General features: G+C 41.0%; 1 protein-coding gene across 2 annotated transcripts; it reads right to left on the reverse strand.

Moving 5' to 3' along the window:
- Positions 1-1604: 1604 nt before the first annotated feature.
- On the reverse strand, positions 1605-16537 carry OGFRL1 (opioid growth factor receptor like 1). 2 transcript variants are annotated; one of them, XM_074861838.1, is made up of 7 exons: positions 16260-16537; positions 14637-14723; positions 14014-14092; positions 10761-10839; positions 10602-10668; positions 10314-10459; positions 1605-8760 (listed from the first exon to the last, which is right to left on the reverse strand). In XM_074861838.1, the coding sequence occupies exons 1-7, from the start codon at positions 16527-16529 to the stop codon at positions 8001-8003; spliced, it is 1488 nt and encodes a 495-aa protein (XP_074717939.1). In that variant the 5' UTR covers positions 16530-16537; the 3' UTR covers positions 1605-8000. The 2 variants fall into 2 exon arrangements, with proteins under 2 accessions (XP_074717939.1, XP_074717938.1); XM_074861837.1 differs by having other exon boundaries at positions 14014-14095.
- Positions 16538-22055: the final 5518 nt, after the last annotated feature.

The raw sequence follows: 22055 nt of genomic DNA on the forward strand, positions 1-22055 counted from the left end.
TTGTCTTCCAGTTTATTACCCAGCCCACACAAACAAAGCAAAATAAATCCATTAAAATGTAATTTTAAGAAGAGTATTCCCAGGTTTTGTTAGCTAAATCACATTTTTGCAATTAATATGATTGTTATAAACATTTCAGACCTTGCCCAAGATCATCCGCGTGTATCAAAATTTTCTTATCCTAATTTTATGGCACAGCTCTGCTAGAAAAATATCAGTGAAACAAAATCAAAACAAAACCTTGTGGTTTAACTCCCTAAACAACAGAGGTAGTTTAGATTTATTTCAGCCATCTCTACTGCCACTCTATGCATAATAAAAGTCCTTCCCAACTCTCCTTGCACAAACACAAGCACTGTCATACTGGTCCTTCCTTGCTGTGTGCTCTTCCCACCAGCACAGAAGTGTGCTCTGTGTGCCCCCCATCACCCAAAAATTTCATAGGTTTTACCCCCCAAAATAAAGCAAAGTAGGTGAATGCATGCCCTGAGAGGTACGCATGTATTTCCATCCACCATCATATTTTCGTGGAGGCGGGGAGACAGTAGCCGGCTCCCCTACTGACCCAAAGGCAACAACAGACAGTGTGTTACTGTGTTCCCACATGGGTGCCTGCCCCTTGGGCTGGGGGAGGCAGCAGGCAAGGTGCACGGTGATGAGCCTGTCACTCCCTGGTTCCACCTCCTCCAGAAGCTGGTTTGTCTTAATTTAACTAGGGCCAGCTAGATTTGGGATATCGGATTATGCTCTCACCCTTGTAATGAGCACTTATCAGAAGTGGCTCTGGCACCTGTGAGGGTCCATGCTCCCACAGGAATGCTCTTCTTACTGCAGACATGCTTAAAGTCTGGAGTTGCTGGTACAACAGCCAGCAACATAACTAAGTGTCTCCACACAGGCCATGGACTAACTGTAACTGTGAAGTTTATGCTCAGAGGGTAGAAGAGGGTAATTACCTTGCAGCCACTCTTTGTCAATGAGCAGATGAACAATCAGTTGCCTCAGGGAGCTGTAACCGAATTTTCCAGGGAAACCAACACACTGACACATCATGTAATTGCCTCCCAGGTCAACCCCATGCGCAGGTGATCTGACAACATGGACGTAAGTTAATATGGCCATGCTAACGCCAAGCTTCATTCGAGATATGGGCCACATATGAAGCCCACCTTCTGCGTAAGGAGCGCCTGCTTCTTGCTTTGAGAAGAAACGTGTGAGAATAGTAAACCCTCTCCAAACGTGCTGGGTCCTTTATAGAACTACATAAATCTGCAGTCCCACCACATGAATAACAGCTTAGCACAAAACTGGGGAGAAAAGGAGCTGAAGCCACCCAATTCTACAGCTTCAGCACAGGATAAATACAACCAGCAGGTTAAATGTTTCCCTGCTAAGTCCAAGCAGCAGTAGCCAGTTGCTGGCACTGCTCCAGAGGCTTTCTGCCTGCACAATCATAACAGATACTCTATGCTTTAATGTTAACAGTGTTTTCATAGTATATATTTTTCTTAAATTAAAAAGAACCCAAAACTTTTAGTAAAGCTCACTCTGGGCCTTCCTTTGTTCCTCTGCTATCCATGGGGGTTTTGCCACTGACAACAAAAAAGGAGGACCAGAGCCTTTAATGCCCTACTTTTAAGTGTTAATACATTTACAGAAGACTATACAAACAAGCGCCAAACAGCAATTACACATTATCAGAGCTACACAATATTTGTACATGTTGCTAAAACAATGCTGCTAAATGAAGAAGCTTTATTAGTTTAGAGTTTTTGGCTGCTGTTATTAAAAATATATTTACCTGAAAGGAAATCCAAGTATTTCATTTTACAAACAATTTAAAATATAGCAGTAAGCAACATAAACTATTGCTTTTTATGTTTATACAATTTTTTTTGGCATAACACTGCCATACAGTTACAGAATTATAAAATATATCTTTATAGTGCATTACAAATCCAGAAACTGGTTACCACTCCTACCACATACATATGGTATTGGTACTACCAAACATGCACGGCATTCTGTAATTAAACACTGCAAAGGAATACAGAAAAGAGAGCAGGACCATTCATAAAAACTGACATGTAGCTGTTTCATTTTGCAAGTAAAAATTGTTGGGTTTTGTTTTTTTCTTTTTACTGCACTTTTTTCTTAGAATACATTTTAACAATGAAGTCTACAATATCTCCAAATTTTATCAGTGTAAAACTATACCTAATCATCTGTTGCTGAACTCAAAGGACAAACAACCATGGAAGAGGTTAAAACACAGAAAAAAGAGCAACTAATGATTAGCAAACATGCTTCAGTAGATCCCAAAAACATAAGTGCCATAACCTGTTTTACTGCAAAACAATAATTTTCACATAGTTAGCCACAGTAGTAAATACATTCAGTATATTTCACAATAAACCTTAGTTGATGAATATGCCACTAGACCTGTAAGCGTGGTAGAATTAAAAAGTGATTAGTTCTAAGAAGAGACTTCTTTCAGAACAATTTGCCAATTCTTACATTTGCTATTTTATGGCAAACAGCTATAAATACTTCTGAAAATAAATACAAAGGTGATTGTAACTGTAAAGCCACAGGAGGTTTCTGTTTAATTGATCTCTATAGCTTTTGAACTGTATTTTAGGCATGTATTAAATATATTCTTTAAAATAAACCCTTGCTTTCGCCAATGGTCTTAAGTAAGTATACTTAAGAACATGGGCTGTAAAAGGAACACAGCTTTCAGGAAAAGAAATAGTTCACAGGCAATACAGAGCACAGAGATATTGCAGAGACACAACTTACATTCCCCTTGGAGAACTGCATCTAAATACCTGTTAGTGGTGAATCGATGGTGTTGAGCATGATGTGAATGGAGGGCAGTTTGCCCATGCTTAGGCTTTTTTGACCCATCCTTCATCTTCAGGGTCCAATGGCCATCAAAACCACCTTTTGAACAGTTACTCCAATTGCAATTGGAACTGGGGACACGTATGAAAATAAGTTACCAAAATGTGCAATGAGAAGCATGGTTCTCAGCAAACCCCAGATAGCATTTCCGCTTCTACATGATCACGTTACACCCACTGATGTTGGTGTCTCCAAATCCAGAGGTACCTCACTCAGATGTGGGGTAGGAACAGGTTTTGCCTTTGACTGATCTTGCTTTTACACTGCCAGGGAAAAAAATAAATCTATTCTGCAGTTGGAATCTGACTTTTAATACTTCATACAAAAGGATTTACGTGTAAAAATTTATTCAGAAGGGACAACTAAGATGATATTGTCATCAACATAGGACAAGTTTTCTGCCTAAGCAGACATCTTCTGCCTAAGGACAGAAACATAGTACATTTTCTGTCTAAGCAGGTATTTTATTATTAGAATCTCCCACGGCTTTTAAAAACTGACTTGAGGTGGATTACTGTTCATCTTACAGTACTTTTAGTAACTGTGTTCAAATGCACTAGCAATTCTTGAATAAACAGATCTGAGACAAACAGATTACTTTTTCCACACAAAATGTAATTAAAACATGGAACTCACAGCCACAAGGGACTGTGGAAGCTGAAAGAAACCATGAGTTCAAAAATCAAAAAATTCCTGGAGAAAAACGGGGTCACCTTATCTGTTCTTTGTTTCACACCATCTGTTGGTGGCCACTGCTGGAGTCAGGACACAAGGCTAGAAACAACTTTGGTTCTGATCCACACTGGTAGCTCTTAGGACAATGTACATCATTAGCATGATATTGTCAAACTTTTATTAATGGCAAAAGTTACTTCACATACTTGCATCTTATTCATAAATACAACTTCTATAATGGAAATTCAATATAATGTTACCTGTAAAATTATGGCATAATGAGAGTTAAATTTTCAGTTAAACATATATATCTTACTATAAGTTGTTATCAGTACTGTCACAACTGTCAGAAAAAGGTGCAAAAAAATAATTCAATTAAACAGATATACATAAAAAATAATTCAATTAAACAGATATACATAAATTTTATTTAAAAACAAACATGAGTTGTTTTCCATTTAAATGTCGTAAATCTCCCTTGACTTACCTTATTGGATCATCCATCAAAATTATACAAAGCTTCTGAGGTCTGTAAACTTTCTGTTTATACCATGGGTATATGCAACTGCAGATTATTAGAATTATCCTGGAATAATTCAAGGAGGCTTACACTAGTTTACATAAAATATTAACTATGATTATACAAATATGTAATACCTCAGACTGCTGCAATCTTAGAGCAGGAAACTGAGGAGCCAACCAAGCCAGGGAACAGCTCTCAAAGGCTTAGTGACAACATTTTTAGTATCCTTCAGGATCAGGCCTTTAAACATGAGCAATATGGGCACCAAGATTTCAGTTCTGCTCCTAGATACATGCATGCACATAACTGCTCTCTTTATCTGAATGGTCTGTGGCACGCACCTCATGTACCCAAGCTTTCAGTCTCTATGCCAACACAGTATCAGGTACCGAGGCACAGTTACACCCTGGATAGTAGGGCACAGAGCTGTAACTACTCTTAAAGTGCTGCATTTTTGCATGATTTGTACCTTCACTTGCATGTGTGTACTCAGTAACATTCTGTCAAGTTGCTCATTCATATCCCCTCACCATAGGACACTTAAAATCAAATTCATAGGTGTGTGCATATACACACTACTCCCATTTAACAGTACCAGAGGCTACTCAGATGTACTTATTAGGAAAGAACACCTGTGCTCTGTTTAATCAATAAATGAATAAGTCTGATTCTAGTAAAACACTGGGCCAAAATACATTATCGTCGTAAGTACACAGAAATCCCTGAATTCTTAATCATATAGCAAGACAAAAACACGTTTAACTGTGAGCAAATGTCCTGACTTTTTTTGCACATCCTCAGTTTCTGAAGTAATGGTTAAATACCTAAGTACTGGCATTTATAAGAATACAATCATTTCAGCATATATTGTACCGTAAACCTGAAAGAAAATACTTAGAAACTTCAAGCACAGGGTGCTTCTGTTTGCTAAGGCCATGATTCTGTAATGAAATGCATACAGTGCACCCACTTGATCCTCACAAATCTCAATGGGATGCTACACTGTATGATTGCCCTGCAACAAATCCTTCTTTGAAGCACTTGCAAAATCAGAAGAAACAACTCCTCCATGAAAAGAATGATAAACCATTACATTTTACATACAGCAGAATTTGTTAGTTAAAGCTGAAGTGTCCCATGGGAGTAATTCTGTTGATAAAGCTGTAAGACAAGACTACAGAGTGCAGGAGCCCACTTGACACAAAAAAACCTCACTTAACTAAGCCCCATATTTCTTTGTAGGCAATTGGCATGCCATGACTCTTCTCACTTCTACGAAAACTGATAGAAATATACTGACTTGTGTATTTAAAAAAAAAAATAACAATTACAGAGTTAATAAGGATAGGAGTCCCAAAGTTCTTGACTGTATCTTCAGATACACTGGGCCCTTAATGCAGACAGCTCTGCCAAATTAAAAGGACATTAAATACTTAATTATGAGTGGAGAACCAGCAGGCGTGTATAGGTGGAAGCTGTGTCACAATAACAGAATACCGTACTGCAGAGAAATCTTTTGGATGCACATCCCAAGAGCTTCCTGGTTTAAAATTAGAGCAAGATTTCTTTTTTTTTTTTTTTTTTTGTTCAGTACACAAAAGATGAAAGATCTCCTGAGGTCATCAATGTTCAATCAAATTACAGTACAAATATAGTAACACCCTTGGCATCCCTTATTTCACTTGAACACTATGCATTTTTTTTAAAGTGTTTAACCTTAATATTAAAGTCCATAAATTGAAGGCTCTGTGTAACTATCTACCTTACAGTTATGTTACTCATACACAGGGTATAAATTTTCCCTATGTCATTCAAGAAATAACTATGTAAAAACAACTCTGTTAGGTTGGCATGGTTAGGCACTCAAGACTTAAAAAGTCATAGGCAGAACATAAAGTTGTCCTCCCTATGCATATGCATGGGGGTCAGAGTCCTTAACTACATGGACCAATTTTATCTCAGCATTTCCCATTCCCTTCTGCTCTGAAGGTCAGAGGCAAACATGAACAAGGGGATTCTAGTTCAAGTCCAGGGTATGGTGAAAGGCTTCTCAGCACCTTTCCAGCTTTAAAGAGGTGGTAGCTGCAGGAGGAATTCTCTGGGGCATTTCTGCTCAGACTTAATGGCTCCTTGAGCAATCTGGGTTACCCTTAAAAAAAAAAAATAATCCATGTACATACATTCTTTTCCTTACAAGTCAGCAAAGAAGGAGGAGGGATACGTATTCCTTCTTTCCCTGCCTCTTTAGGACAGAAATAGCCTAATCTTTATCCATGGGTACCAAGATCTCTAACTGTCACTTTATTTGATCCCAACAAACAGTGCTACCTGGGGAAAGCAATGGATGATGCACTGCTGTAACAGGAATTAGTGAAACAGAAGAATAAAAGACATTTCGTCTATGTTCTGAAACCCCTGAAGACTTTGTCATTTTGAGTTATAAGACTTGAATAAAGTCCTGTAGCACTCTGACACTCAAACTGTAGTCAGCCACTTGCCTCATAACATTTCATCAAAAATACACTAAAGGCAGTGGATAATATATACATTTTAAAATAGTCTAAAACTTCTGTATATATTTTCTATTTTAGGACTGCAGAAATTGTGAGTTCTACCTGCATTATTTTTTAATTCATATTCTACACAACTAACTTGCTGGGTATGATTCTGTCAGACAGAATGGCATGAAGCCAGAAGAGGCTACTCAGGGAAAGCAGACAGTCCTTCAGTGAAGAAAGCTGGGAAAGATCCTAACTGGGGAATTCCTACCAGCTGGGCTCCAGCCAGGCCAGCAGACCAGCGCCTCAGGTTTCAGCTGATGATCAAAATAACATTAAACTGTGAAAGACCTCTGATAAAGAGCAAAGAGAGGAAACAGCTGGAAGGAAGCATCAGGACTGCCTTTCTCTCCCAGATCAGCAACAGGGGGTTCAGCATTGTGCAGACCTTACCCAAAACTGGCTAAGAAACATTCAAGTTCAGGTAAGATCCAGCTAGACAGGCCTGGTGACATTTTCTCTGATGATTATGAAGTGCTTTGTGGTGAAGACACTGCTTTTCAGCTGTCCAGAGGCTTTCCAGGTGCTGAACCCAGCTGGGCAAGTTGTTTTATTACAGCTGATCAACAGGGAACTTTCACACTGAGACCAAATGTGAGTGACCAAAGAGATCCCTCCCCCCAAATTAGTAGTAGTAACAAATGAGTTGAGAAGAGAGAACTTAACAGGGACTAGAAGAAGTCTAAAGTGCAACTTCCCTTGTACCCAAAAGCTGTGGATACAGTTTCATTGTAAGTTTAACTTTTATTCAATGTACAATGATACCCAGCTGCATAGGACATTTTGATATCCATTACTAAGTGTCTCTGACAAGGATGCTAATCTAAGGTAAAAGATGCTGTGCAAATACTGCTGTTAAACATTAACATAGTTCCTAAAAAAAAATCCACTAGGGAAAAAACTGTGCTCTTGAAAGAATTTCTAGTAATTTCATAAAAGGAAACCAACACTTAAAGCATATTAAAAGAAACTTAAAAATTCTGATGTTCCAAGGCTTTCTAGTAAATTACGCTCTTTTTTTTTTTTTAAATACTGGATTGATTTAATGGCAAAAAAATAGATTAGCTTTTCTATGCAATCTGTCTGGAAAAGATAATGGATTTCTTAGCTTTAATATACACGATTGTTTTAAAGAGCGACACCTGGTTGACTACTGATAAACTGAGGTTGAAAAAAAATAAAATTCATTAACCTAACAGAAGCCTAATCTGATCATTCACAACAAGCATAGTCTCATGAACATTTTATACTACACTAGATGGAAATTTCACCCAAAATGAAGGAGCAACAAATAATTTGCTTCATTCAATATGAAACAATGATTTTTAACCTCAGACTCATGATTTGAGCTCATCCTTGTTTTTTGTGGTGGTCCCCCCTGAAAGAGTATCCTTGTCAAGGCTATCTTGTAGATCTGCTGACGTGTTATTTGAAGAATTCTCAGTGTCACATAAGTCTTTTTCTATAGTGTCTGGGTGATTTCCACAGTCATTGTTCAGGTTTTCATCATCATTTTTGGAATGAGAAGAGTCCTCCTTTCTATCTGAAGTATCATTAATTTCTTCTGATTTTGAAAGCTGACTGGTATCAGTATCACTGTTTTTTTCACTGTTGTTCTGTCTAACAGCATCACAGTTCATTTCTTGTTCATCCTGGTCATTTTCTTCCCTGGTTTTTGTGAGTTCCACCTTTCTTTCTTCAGTTGTTTTACCAGCTGAGCTTCCACTTGCTGATGTGTTCTTAGGCTCTTTTGGTTTCTTATGCTTAGAAATATAACTATTATGAATAGAAATTGGAGATGCTGGCTTTTTATTTGTTTTGCTTCCCTCTGACTTCTGTTTTCTTGGGGGTCCCCAGATAAAATGATCTGAGGGAGTATAATGTTGTTGGGCAAATCTCAGGAGTTTCCTCCTTTCTCTTCGGTCTCTAATAGTATACACAAAATATTCTAGAGCACTTTGCTTAATGTTGGGAATGGTATCTTCCACAAGAGCTTCATGGAGAATAAATTTTACCAGGGGAGATTTGAAACTCTCATATCCAAGCTCGCCAAGACTTTTCAGAATTCGAGTGATTCTCAAGTAGTTGTGTTGAGACCTTTGGAAGAAAAGGGTGAAAAAATTCCAATGAATCAGGAAAAAAAACCCCACCACCTTACAGATACAGAACTGGAACAGCAATTCCTCACTCCTTTTTACCATTCCAGGTGTGTACTTCAGGCTTCCTACACTTTAATTTCTCACAGCTGCTGAAGCTTGCTAGCACCATCTTTGCCAGGATGTTGTGAGTGAAAATTAGTATCTGTAAAAGGCACTGAGGCAACAGGCTGAAAAAAAATATAATCAAAGCATGTACTGATTTGATTCCTTCTTCTGTATGTATTCTTTCTGAGGAGAAAACCCAGTCACTTCATAAAATATAGGTTTTGTAGTGTATTGCAGTAATACAGCTACAAAACAGGATTCACTGCACTTCACTTAAGCTAGACAGCTGGGTCTCCAGTCTAGACTAGCTACCTGCACTTCCGATACAGTCAGTGCTGGCAATAAAACAGGCACCTCTGGAGAACAAGTCCCACTGTCGTAAGTGTCTAAGATAAATGGAATGAACTATCTTCTGGAAGTGCTTGTGAAGAACTCTTTACCTCATAAAGTACACCCAAGTAAACAGCAAAACTTAAATGACTAAATTTTAGATGGCTAAAATCAGGTAAAAAGATTTCTGACTTAAAACTGTGTAGCTACTCACTGGTGAGAATATAGGACTTACAGTGTAAAAATGTACAGTGAGTAACATTTGGGCTTCATGAAACTCTGTTTTGTCTGTGGCCTGAGTTGGAGCCTACACCCATATTGGCTCATGTAATATTTAAGTAGAATTAATAACAAATTTTTCCCATCATTCACCCAAAATTATCCATCAGCAATTCTTCCTACAAGCTTTTATTTGGACAGAAGAACACAATACTGTAAGAAAACAAGCTTCAGCTCTAAGGTCAGAGGTACTAGGAAACTGATCACAAGATTTGAAAAGAGATTTTGATACAATTGATGTGCATGGGACAAAATTCAGTGCAAACTTATGCTCCGCACAATGCTGATGAAAAGCAACAGATGTAATTTGGTGAAAGTTGAGCTAAACTTTTAACTTAATGCATGTCTAAACCTCTCCAGTTAAGCATTGCAATTAAAAAGTATTAAATACATAATATTTCATGTTTTGAGAAGGGAGGAAAATCTTGTTATTTAGCTTCCATACAGGTGTGGACAATTTGATTTTTCTCAAAAAGAAATGTGAATACAAAGATAAGCCAGCCATTCTTTCCAACTGAGAAGCAGTGCTTTAGGATCAGGTGAAAATGTGTTCAGTAGCATGAGAAACAAATTCATTTGGAACCATGATTTTCTTCAGCATCATCTGAAGTTGTATTTTCAAGGAATTCAGTTACATCATACTGGTAATGTGCGAGAAGCACAATCAAAAAAAGAGGAGGGAGGAACATACACATACAGACACAAACCAGGCATTGACTATTTCTTTTTCCCTTTTTCCTGGCAATCTTTCGAAACTGTATTTTCCCTTTCTCTAGAAAACAAAAGGCTAAAGAGATTCAATGGCAATTCTAGAGTGAAGTGCATGTCATTACTTACTCATTCAAATGTTGAAATCTTTCTTGCCAGTTAGCAGCTCGTGCTACGTTTCCAGTTTTATCAATTAGTTTTATTCCAAAAAACTCCAACATCATTTTGTAAGCCAAAAGGAATCTTCTAATTGCTTCTTTTGTTTTCTTGAATTCCTAATAAACAAAGAATACATCCAAAATTCTAAGTGGCACTACAGCAAGTACTTCTGCATTGTATAAAACAACTCTACGTACCAAAAAGCAGTTATGTATCAAAATTAATGTGATGGTTTGTATTGAGCTCAATTTGTATTACCTCAATTTCATATGTAGTTAATTCTTTAGCATAGAAGTTCAGACCTTGTTCCCTCAGTGGGAAAAGCCTGTTAAAAGAAAAAGTGCATTACAGCTCACAGTATATGAACACTTAATCAAATTAATGCTTTGAAACAGAAATAGGTAGTAAGTGACCAACCACTGTATGTAAGTGTGGTTATGTTCCAGTTTTTCATAGTCTCCTTTCCATTTATTTAGGACTTCTTCAATATAAACCCCTGCATAAAAATAATTTGAAAACGGTTAGGAAGCCATCAAAACCAGCATTCAGCTGCATAAAGTACATGCCATGTTAACATAATAATAGAATACATATTTTAATTCTCTTTCACATACTATGTGAAATAAGGTCTATTACACCATAAATAAATTCATTTTAATTTAAAGTTAGTTTAGTTACTAAAACTTAATTAAAAATAAGAGTTTATCAAATTTCAAGATAAACAAACCCAACTGACTTATACTGAGTTACTTACCAGCAGAGGGTATGTGACAATAACCTCTTTAAAATATACTTCCCAAAAAGTTTTCATGTCCAAGATCCCTTTATCACACTGACTGGTAATTAACAAGCCACTTACAGAAAATATTGCATTGTGAATCAGCTGTCATTGTTTTAACTTGACAAAACTGTGCATATAGATACATATGTCATCTTAGTAGAACATTTAAAGCCTCAACTCTTTAAGAAATCTTCTGTTCCAGGAATCTCTCCAGTTACAAATAACATTACAATTGGGACATCTTTCTCAATTGGCTGTGGCCAAGAGTCTTGCTGCCATTGCTATGAGTTTCACCTTGGGTTCTCTGGTCATGTTCAACAAATGAGAATTTCAGCTATTAGTGGTCTCAAAACAGTCGTGGAATTCAGTCAGTTCCTCTTGGAAAGACACAGTAATAGAAAAAAGGGGACAATAATACATGTAAAAGAAAATTAATTAATCATGCTTCGCACTGAGACTGTGCTCGTGAAATTCAGTCATGGGCCAAGGCACTCTTCCAGGCACTGCACAAATACACAAGATACGTAAAAAGATGTTCCTTGTTACAAAACCTGTACAGTCTCTTTCCATGAATGAACGCTCAGCGTTAGCCTGTTTCTACTCTGAAACCAACAACAGTTTTACCACTGCCGCATGGCCTCTCCCAAAGTCAAATTGCATAGGAGTGGCCTAAAAAGTCCAAAGCCCCACATAGATAGTCTCCTATTATATATTTGAGATCTCATTCTTTCCCCCCAATGAAAATTTCCACTTGGGTCTCAACAACAAAGGAGAACTCATTTGGTACTTTTCTTCAAGAAATGGAGAAAGCAGCCAGTCAAAGGAGCTGCTAAGAACACAGGGTTTCCAGTGCAGGCAAGGCTGGAAAAGGACCTTGCAAAGAGGGCCTCCTGCCCTCACTGCACTGTATCCACCCTACATTTCAAATACTGGAAAACTTGCTACTCAGTTCCAGAGTGGAGATACAGACAGGCCAGCTCTGAGTCAGAAGTATAAGCTAAATCTGTAGGTCACGGAATTAAACTTCAGATCTAGTATTGCACTAGAAATGTCTTTTTTCAGTAACATTCCCCAGTAGTTCAGTCCCTAACATGGTAGCTTAGACTCCCTCTGAACACTCTCACAGATCCACAGACTTAGGTGGCTACTCTTCCCCATTCTCAATAAAAAATTCTACATAACCTGAGCTCACAGCCATCAACACTTCAGCCTCCATGGCCTATCAGCTACCTTTGACCCTACCAACTGCAGTTTTCTCCTAACATATTAAGAGAAATTTTATTCTTTACAAATTTTAGGAGGAAAGCCCTCCTCTAGCTTTCATGACTATCTCTTCTCGTGGCTAATCCTCTTGAACTGCTCCTTCATTTTGCACTTTAAAGGATCCCAAACCTTTTCTGGCTTTCAGTTTCAGGTTCCCATGCTCATCAGGTTCACATGGACCTCAGTGCCCTTCTCTTTCTTTCTGTATCTGTTCTCTGTGTAACATCTCCTGAATTTGCTACTGTTGTACTGGTAATTCACAGATCTAACTCTTCTTCCAGTCAAGCTAAAAATCACAGCATCTACCTGTGGATAGCTACATAAAGTTGAAGATGATTAAAACAAATGTCTTATTCTTTCACATAACCTGACTTGTTTTCTCACTTGCTGAGGATATTACCACCATCTTGTCTATAAACAGCTCTCATCTTCAACCCTTCTATATGTACATCTTTACATCTTAACATTCCTTCCCATCCAGCTTCCTGTCGGAACTTTTGCATCTCAACACCCTTTTTCCTGACCTTGAAAAGTGCCCTCTTGTCACACTTACACCTACCATGAATGCTGCTGGTAAGATGATGTTTCTAGACTGCAGCTTTTTTATATTACCTTTTTTCGCTTTGCCTTCTTCCATTGTGAAACCCTTTTCTGTAACATCAAACAAAAACTATACACCTTCATTTCCAACGCCTTTTGTGACCTGTCCCTTCCTACCTTATCAGAACCCATTTGTTGCTATGAGACTGATCCTGACTCCGACAGAATCCTGCCTCAATGGCAGCCTCCACGACTCACTGTCTCCCTTCCGTACTCCACTGCGCACTTTGGCATTTGCTCTCAAGCTGCTCTCGTGCCGAGAGGATCTTTCTGTAAACACCTTCAAAGTAACCTCCTCATCATTCTTTTAAAACTCCCAAAAGCTTATTTTTGGCCTGCAAACATTTTTTTGCCAATGGCTAAGATCTCCTGTGCCAAGACTCCCGTCTAACATTCTGACCAAGACTGTTTTATTGCCTCCTTCTGCTTCCCCATCTGTCTGCTACCCTCCTGTCTCTCATACTTCAACTGCAGACTCTCTAGAGGAGGGTTTGTCATTTTCAGTTTGTCCTGTGTTTGTGCAGAACTCTGCATATGGGGTTCCTGCTCCACTACCAGAATCACTAGGGACTTTGAGAAATTATTTTATCATTGTTATTATAATAATCTCACATAAGGTAGTTACAATACATTCTTTTTCCCTTACACAGTGCTAGGGGTAGCACCCTGATCCCCACCACTCTTACTCAAGCAGCAAGAGTTTGCGCAGTATAGTAGAACAATTTTATCTAATAAAAGGTAGTGCCACTACTGTAAAATAGTGGTACAAACAACACCCGGTACTACATCATGCTGGAAAATGCATGAGAAAAGCACCATGTCCCTAGAGCAAAAGCTAACTTGGTTTAAACATAACCTGCTCCCATGTTATAAACATGCTACTCCAACATGGGAGGTTCAAGTTGTACAATATGTAACTATACACCTTTAATTTGTCAGCACCGCAATAATTACTACAGTTTCACTTTCTTACTATTATTAGCAAGCATTTTTTTCTTATCACTATTATTGCCACAGATTACTCACCATCAGGTTTAAACGGAATTTTATTTTTGTAAAAGCGGAGATTGCACAAGTCATTTTGATATCGAAGATCTTTAAAGTTCTGCTAAAAGAAAGGAAATAGGACATTATCAGCCTACAAAAACCTATCAACAGTATCCAGAAAGCGATATCGTGCTCTTTGAATCATTTGTGGAAGAAAAAATTCAGGGTTTTGGGAATCACAGAGCGCTACTCAAGCACTTAAAAGACTCAGTTTAAGGATCTGCAAGTTCCTTCTGGCTGGTACCTTCTCCTAGAGCAGCAAGCGTAGCAGCACCTTGACTTCAGTCTCAAGGAACCCAAGAGACAAATAATAATAAGTCCAAACTGTACAATCTACCTCTTCAATGGTCAAGGCACAAGCCTTTTTCCGGGTTCCTACCGCTGTTCCCAGGGTTACAAATCTCATGCTTTTGCACGCGCACCCAGGATGAAAAGACACTGCACTAGCTTCACTCCTCTTCCACTGGCATACGTTGGGCCTCTGCATCAACTTTTTCATTCTTGCTCCTCATATTTATTAGGCACCATAAAGGTTTAGGAATGTTTGGGTTATGTGCTGTCTTCTACTAAAAAGGCAATTTTAAACCATAAAATATTCTTACCGGATACTGGTGTCGGTACTTGTATAAATCTCTTGCTGCGTAGAAGCTTCTCTTTGGCTTGGCTGTCAGCTCAGTTCCATCACCACTCTGAAACATTTGGACAGTAGATAATAACTAAATAGTGAATTTGTGTAATATTAAAATAACTATTTTTCATGACTGATTTCAGCAATATAAACAAACACAAGTGCATGTATTTGCCTACTGTTTGGTCAAACACTGAAAATCTCCCTGCTGAATACTGAACACCACAGACCTTAAACCTAAATTAAAAAATAAATTACAAAAGCTATGAAATGTCCTTCCAATGAGATGGAAATTGATTTAAATCAACAGGTTGATTGTCATTTCCAAATGCAAGACTTCAAAGTAACCTAGCAAGTGCTAGCACAAGATGAAATAAGTAACTGAACATGAAAATGCAGAGACACTACTCATTTTGAACAGGAAATCATACTATTTGCAAGGACTATTTGTTATTTGTACATTGACTTAATTGCTATCATTGCATCCTGTGGAAGAAAATGAATAGTCATGGACAAAGCCAAATTGCAGTTCTACCACCTTCTTGAACAATTTTCTATTATTTGTTTCTCAGAACTTAAAGCCTAAGAAGAACCACTAAACCCCGAAACAAAAATCTGCTTAGAGAAAATACATATGTATGAGAACTTGAACTGGACCCCAGCTGTTTGGAAGCTGTGACCTGAAACAACCAGAGCCCATCAAAGTCAATGGAAATAATTCTGACTTCAGAGAATGCTTGAAAAAACTGCATGCATTGGACGAAAAAATAGAAGATGAAGCATTAGTGTCGACAGACTTCAACTTGCTACCAACAACTTTATTTTGACCATACCTACAGGCAAAACACACTTACTTGAACAAGCAACACCCCTTGGAGTTATCAGGCGTTAGTATCGCCATGTATCAAGTACAAAAGGGGAAAACGCTCACGCTTATTTCATTTTGCAGTTTCGAACAATGTAATACATCTAATAGACTAAAAAAAAAGACCCAGCTGGTCCACCCTGCATTCAGTTCTAACTCCGATAAAATTATTGGCGAAATTTCTTTAGGGTCGGCATTTTCAAAGGTTCCTAAAAGACAGAAACTTGCTCTGAAAATTCCTCCCGGACCCACCGAGGAGGCACAGATCCAACATTCAGATTTTTAACCCGTTTAACTGAGAGGCCAAGTTGAAAACTACGTTTCATTTAAGGCAGAACCTTCCTTAGAAGCGGCGGCGGCGGGACTGACAACGGCTTCAAGGCCTCAATTTCCTCCCAAGAGCGGGTTACCGTGACGATGGGGGAAGACAAAGGGCTCGCTGCCCCCTCAGAGGCAGACCCGGCCCCTCACAAGCCGCTCTATGCGGCGGGAAGGTCCCCGTGCCGCGGTGCCTCAGCCGCCGGCAGCCGCCCGGGCCCGGCACCGGCCCGCCGCTGCCGCAGAGCGGGGAGGGCGGGAGGCAGCGGGTCGCCCCGGCCCGGCGCGGGTCCTCGGCTCGGCTCCGCCCGTTCTCCGGCGGCGGGGCAGCGGCAGGAGCCCCCGGCCCGGCCCGGCGCAGACGCCAGCGCCGAGCACCGGCCGCCCTGCCTCCCCCGCGGCTCCCGACGGTACCTGCTCCGGGCTGCTGGCGTCCGCCTCTGCCCGCTCCCCCTCCTCCGGCGGCGGGGACGGGGGCGGCGGGGGCTCCTGGGGCCGGCACTCTGCGGCGGGCGGCTCGGCCGGCTCTTCCCCGCCTCCCGCGGCGGTGCACACCCCCTCCTGCCGCCGCGGCTCCCCGCCGGGCTCCGCCGCCTCGGGCTCCGAGTCGGTCTCCCAGGTGGAGTCGCAGTCCTCCACCGTGGTGGGCTCCTTGAAGCTGACCCCGCTCAGCAGGCTGCCCATCGATCGGGCCGGGCCGGGCCCGCCGCCGCCGCGCCGCCGCCGCCCGGAGGCCGCGGAGGCCGAGGGCTGGGAGCGGCCGCGGGCTGCCTACGGCTGCGGCATGGCGGGGCGGGGCGGCGGCCGGGGCTGCTCCCCCACCCGGCCCCAGCCCACGGACACGCGCAGGGCGGAGCTGGAGGCTCCGGGATTTCCAGAGGAGACACGCCCGCCCACCCAGACCCTCCACGCCACCCGGTGCTCCCGGCCCTGCCACCGGGCACCGGTGGTACCGGGCCGCCGGCACCGCGGAGGCGTGCGACGCCTCCCAGCCCGCCCCGCCTCGGGCACCGCTCTCCGGCCGCGGGGGCCCAGGGCCGCCGGGGAACGGTGCCGGGGGCTGGGGCGGCCCTGGGTAACCCCCAGGGAGATGGCGGAAATCTGCCCTCCGAGGAGGAGCACCCCGGGGGGTTTCTCCTACCGGAGGAGACCTCGGTGTGCCCCAAAAGGTTACGAGAAAAGCGGGTGGGTGCGGTGTTTATCGAGAAGGGTGGGGATGGCAGCTGCCCCCCGGCAGCGGTCTGCCAAGCAGGTGCTTATTTGGTGACAGAAACAGTCGCGTTCCCAGCAGCCTGCAGCACGGGTTGTCCACTAGACATGGGAAGGGTTGTGGTGAGGTGCGCCTCAGGGAGCGTACAGGTGCCAGAGGAGACAGGAATGGAGGGGGCAGTGGTGTGGTAACCAGCCAGCTTCAGCTGCTCCTATAACCCCCGAGAGTTTGGGGCTAAGACGACGTGACATAAACGATGGGTTTGGCAGGGGCAGTGGCAGTGTATTTTATATTTGGCTAGAGCATGCCTTTTGGACAGAAACACTGCCTGGAGTGAAGACCTGATGAGCTGAAGGCTTAGCCTGTTGTTCCAGTGGCTGCTCTCACCCTCATGATTAAAAATGTGTTCCTCATTGCTAACCAGAGTTGTCAGGCTTCAGCTCACACTCATGGATTTCTGCCTTTTCCTTGAAGACAGTTCTATGGTGCCTGGTATATTGACTGCTCCTAACGATGTGCACAATCATCAAGTCATCTCAGTCCTCTTCTTAGTTAAACAGGTCAGGCTTCTTCAGCTTCTCATGGTAAATTACCTTCCCCATCCCCTCACTCATTTTTGAGCCTTTTTTTCTGCTACTGCCTCAACGTTTTAGCATTCTTTTCAAATGCAGGCACCAACATTTTAACTGTATCTCGGGATCATCAATGTAGAGGTGATATCATCTATATATTCATGTTTCCCAATCCACTCCCTATAAACTTGAAAGATCATTTTAACTCAAGTTGCCACAGCATCATGTTTAGGTGCATTCATACCACTCACATGTAACCCTCCTTCAGGTACATTTCAAGTGTATGAGCTGCACACACCGACACACCAAGGACAGGGAATTACTGGGCATGCCCTGGTTGTCAGGCCTTGTTTCAGGCAAGCTTATTTGCGGTGGCAGCTCACCTAGACGCAGCCACAGCTGCATGGCTGAGCTACGAGCTCAGCCTGAGTCCACCTGAAGCGCCCCTGCCTCTGCTCCCCGCCACCATCACCTGCCTTGGTTAAGACAGTTCTTATCCTCTGATCTTCATGGAGATTAATGAAGCCCATTCACGCTTTCTAACACCCCTTAGTCACCATCATGCCAGCTGCTGCCCTCCTCAGGACCCCGCCTACTCCCACTCAGTCCAAAATCGAACCTGGTGGTCCCAGCCAAGACCCCCGCCCCAACATTCAGGCCAACAGCCCTGCCTCTATTTTAGCCCCAGTACTGGAGGTGGTCCCCATTCCACAATAGTGGTTGGGACAACAGGATGATCATACACAAATCAGTCAATCTTGCCCACTCTTCCAGTGTTAGAAATGGTCATTTAGGGATACTTCCTGAAGGATTTAAGAAATGGGATACTTACTTAACAGTCTGTACCCTGAGATATCTTCCCAGCTTATGAAAAATCAAAGCTTTAGAAACCTCCAGTGCAAAAGGTTGTATCTCAGTCTTCATTTTAATAGCTATCAAGGGACCTGTGCCTATACCATTTACATATACTTTTGATCTCTGTTACATAGTGAAACAATGTTACATAGTTTAAATACATGTTATCTAGTATATATTGTAGAACATAGAATATTATAATTTCATTTGCTGTTGGTTAGTTCTTTTTAGTTCTTTTTTAATGAGAAACAGAGTATGATTGTTCCCTATTTGCCTCAATGCTATTCACAGTTTTATAGATCTCCGTCACTTCAATACCTATTGTTTTTCTTCCAAGATGCAAGGGCCTATCCTATTCAGTCTTACCTAGCATGAAAGCCATTGCATTGCTCTCATCATCCTCGTGACCTTTTCCTGTAGGTTTTCAAGCTCTACATTAATTTTTTAATGTGATATCAGGAATGAATGTAGTATACAGGAAGGTTCAACCTCATTCTTGCCAGTGGACACTGTTTTAATATGAAATTAAAAAATCCCCATCAAGAAGGCACAAGAAACATTATAAGAGGGACAGCGGTAAGGCTGGATGCTAGAGCTGCTATTGGGGGAACAGAGTCTTTTACAAAACTCATGCTTATGTCTCACATTTTTTGAGAGTTCCCTCTTCTTTGGCCATATTTGGAGGAAAGGCAGATTTGTTTCCTGCTTCCACAGTATCTCCTCCCATGCTGTTGGCATAGTTTGAAGGACCTGACTTAAGAAATTCTGATATCTGGAACCTGTTTGTCTTGACTGACTGCTGACTAGCTACTTCCATTGACCAACACCAACTGGTCCCAGTATAGACCAGCTCTGCTTCCCCTCCTCTGCTACAGCTTTTGTCAACACTCTCTCACATTCACTGTGTTTATACTAGGGACAGCAGAGCCTCAAAAGCATGCCTTGTGCATGCATCAAAAATCAGGTGAGGCTTTTGGTGATATTTAGTTTGCATGGCAATCAATCCCACAAACTAAAGATCTTCCTGCAAGAAAGCTCTGTCTCTTGTGCAAATAACTGCACCTTATTATAGAAAGCTCAGTTCTAGCTGAAGAGCAAAGCTGTCAGCCAAATCTTATCACAGAGCTTTAGGAGGATTTTTAAAGGATCTGGATCTCAGACCACTGATAAGAACTGGGAGTCAAATTAGTTGACTTGGTATTTTTATAGGAAGCCAGTGCCAAGAGCAGAAGACTGCTTTGACCTACAGTAGTCAGAGGTGATGTGATGGCATTTCTTAAAGTACCAGGTTGTATTTTTGGAGTTTCTTAAGGATCAATAACTAAGCATATTGCTTGCAATCTGTGCAAGGAGTAACAGAATGACACTGGCTGAAGCCTAATCAACTGGTGGTGGATCACCAGGGTGGCGCAGGTTTTCCTAGCCAGCCAGAAATCTAAGGTGTTATTCACTGCTATAAAGGAGCTTAGTATCAGCAGGTAAACTAGAAGAACTCTCAGATTAGAAACTGCATTGACTGTTGGTATGGCACTTCAAAAAAAGGCAGTGGCACCAATGATGCAAGCCTTCAAAATATTTCAAATACCCATACAAATAATTTCAGTTTTAGCTGGAGTCAGCTCTCACGCAATTCATCCTTTAGCTTATGCCTGGGCAGTAGGTAGTTTCTAAGTGATTTTGCTCAAGAAAGGAAGATTAAACAGCTCTTACATAGATCAACATCCAGCAAGAATCACTAGTTAGACAGCTATGGGGCATCCACTTTGTGCCTATTGAGACCTGGCTGCACTGTTGTGCAGCTGAATGGGGAACAAAGAGTTCCTTCCCTGAAAGAGTCATCTGCTATTTTGTCATCAGTTACTCGCAACCGTCTCTCAGCTTCCCAGAAGGACATGGGTTGGACCTTTCAAGATAAGAATACTCTAAGCTCTAAGCTTTGGATGTGGTAGAGCAGATCTGCACTTTGCCAGGGATGTGCACTTTGCCTGAGAACAATGTCTTCTTTCGCAGTTGCTGCTTATTGCCGATTCTGGTTGTGAACTAGAGGCAGTCAGGAGTCATGAAGAGGTTCTAGCACCGTACATAGCTTCTCAGGGTGGTATTTGAAAGCTTGAACAGGTCCCCACAAGTCATATCTTTAAGAAAAAAAATAAATTTCAGTTATCTCACAGTCGTAACTGCTAGCCATTTTGAGAAGGTCGTGAAATTCTGGCACTTGAGATCACCGAAGTATTCTAGTACAACAGACGATGACTAAGTGCTAAAGCCAGGAGCACCTGTTCCAATCAAATAGTCTGACTTCCACATAACACAGGCCAGAGGTGTTCTTACCCCACCCATTTCTGAAGAACAATAGAAGACCTAGGGAACTGCAAACCACTATACATCATACACAGACTTTCATAAAGCTTATAAAAAAAAAGCATTCGGCTTCTGGTTATATGCATTTTTATACATTTTAAACAGCATGGATTAGTCAAAAATGTATTTTTTTTTTTCTTTCATGAAGAGATGTTTTATAAGGACTTCAAAATGGAATACACATCATTTTCTGGAAGCTAATGCTGCATGTATATCAGTGTGATAACAGTAAAATTTTATTAAAAATTAAATATGAGGTAATTGTAATACTTCATCATTATCTTGAGAGGATGTTTTGAATAGGATACCAGAGAGGTCAATTAACAACTGTGGAGAGTCTTACCAACCTAATATTAAGGTGATATAAAGCTGGGAGGGATTATGCATCCTCAGAGGATACGAGTAGACTACAAAACCACTTTGATAAATGGCAGGAGAGCACATAATAAATAACGCCAGTAAAATGAAAATTAGTCAAGATAATGTAAAATGATTCATAGTGGATACTTAAACATACAAAGATAGATTTTAGAAATGCAGAAAGGCAGCAACACAACAGAAATATCTGGGAATTCCAGTATTGTTAACATACATTCAGAAAAAAGTCCAAATATATTTGGACACCAACATATATTTGGGCAAGTGGCCAAAGTCAAACAGCTATGACATTGTTTTGTATGCAGTAACTGTAGCTGACTAGTATTTTAATGGGGTTTGTTACTTTGTTGGCTTATTTTTGAAAGGAACTGGGCATTCTCAATATCTGACTATGGCAAATTTTAATTCTCTTCTTTAGTTCAGTAACGCCCCAGATGATTGCTAAATGCCAAGTTTGATGTAGTATCTATAGAAGGTGAATCTAATTTATAAAGTTCTCCATAATTTTCCTCTAGCGAATGTCACTGGAAATGATTAACTAACTGGAAACTCAGAAGTCAGGTTGTATATTTGCGTAAATTTGTTTCTATTGAAATCTGAAATTAATTTGCAGAGAAGAAAAGACTTCACATAGATCATGCTAGACAGTACAGGTCAGTGTATTAAGCTCACTAAACCCAGTGGAAGTTCTTCCATTTCTTGCTGGGTTATGATTACAACCCTGAAGACCTTAACTAAAGCCCTATTTATTGGAGTGTCTTGTACTAGGGCTCTGTAAAAGGTCACAGCCAAGGTAAGCCCAGAACAAATTAATAGAAGAGTGTATTACCTTAA

This window comes from Strix uralensis, chromosome 3 (assembly GCF_047716275.1).
Source record: "Strix uralensis isolate ZFMK-TIS-50842 chromosome 3, bStrUra1, whole genome shotgun sequence".
NCBI lineage: Eukaryota > Metazoa > Chordata > Aves > Strigiformes > Strigidae > Strix > Strix uralensis.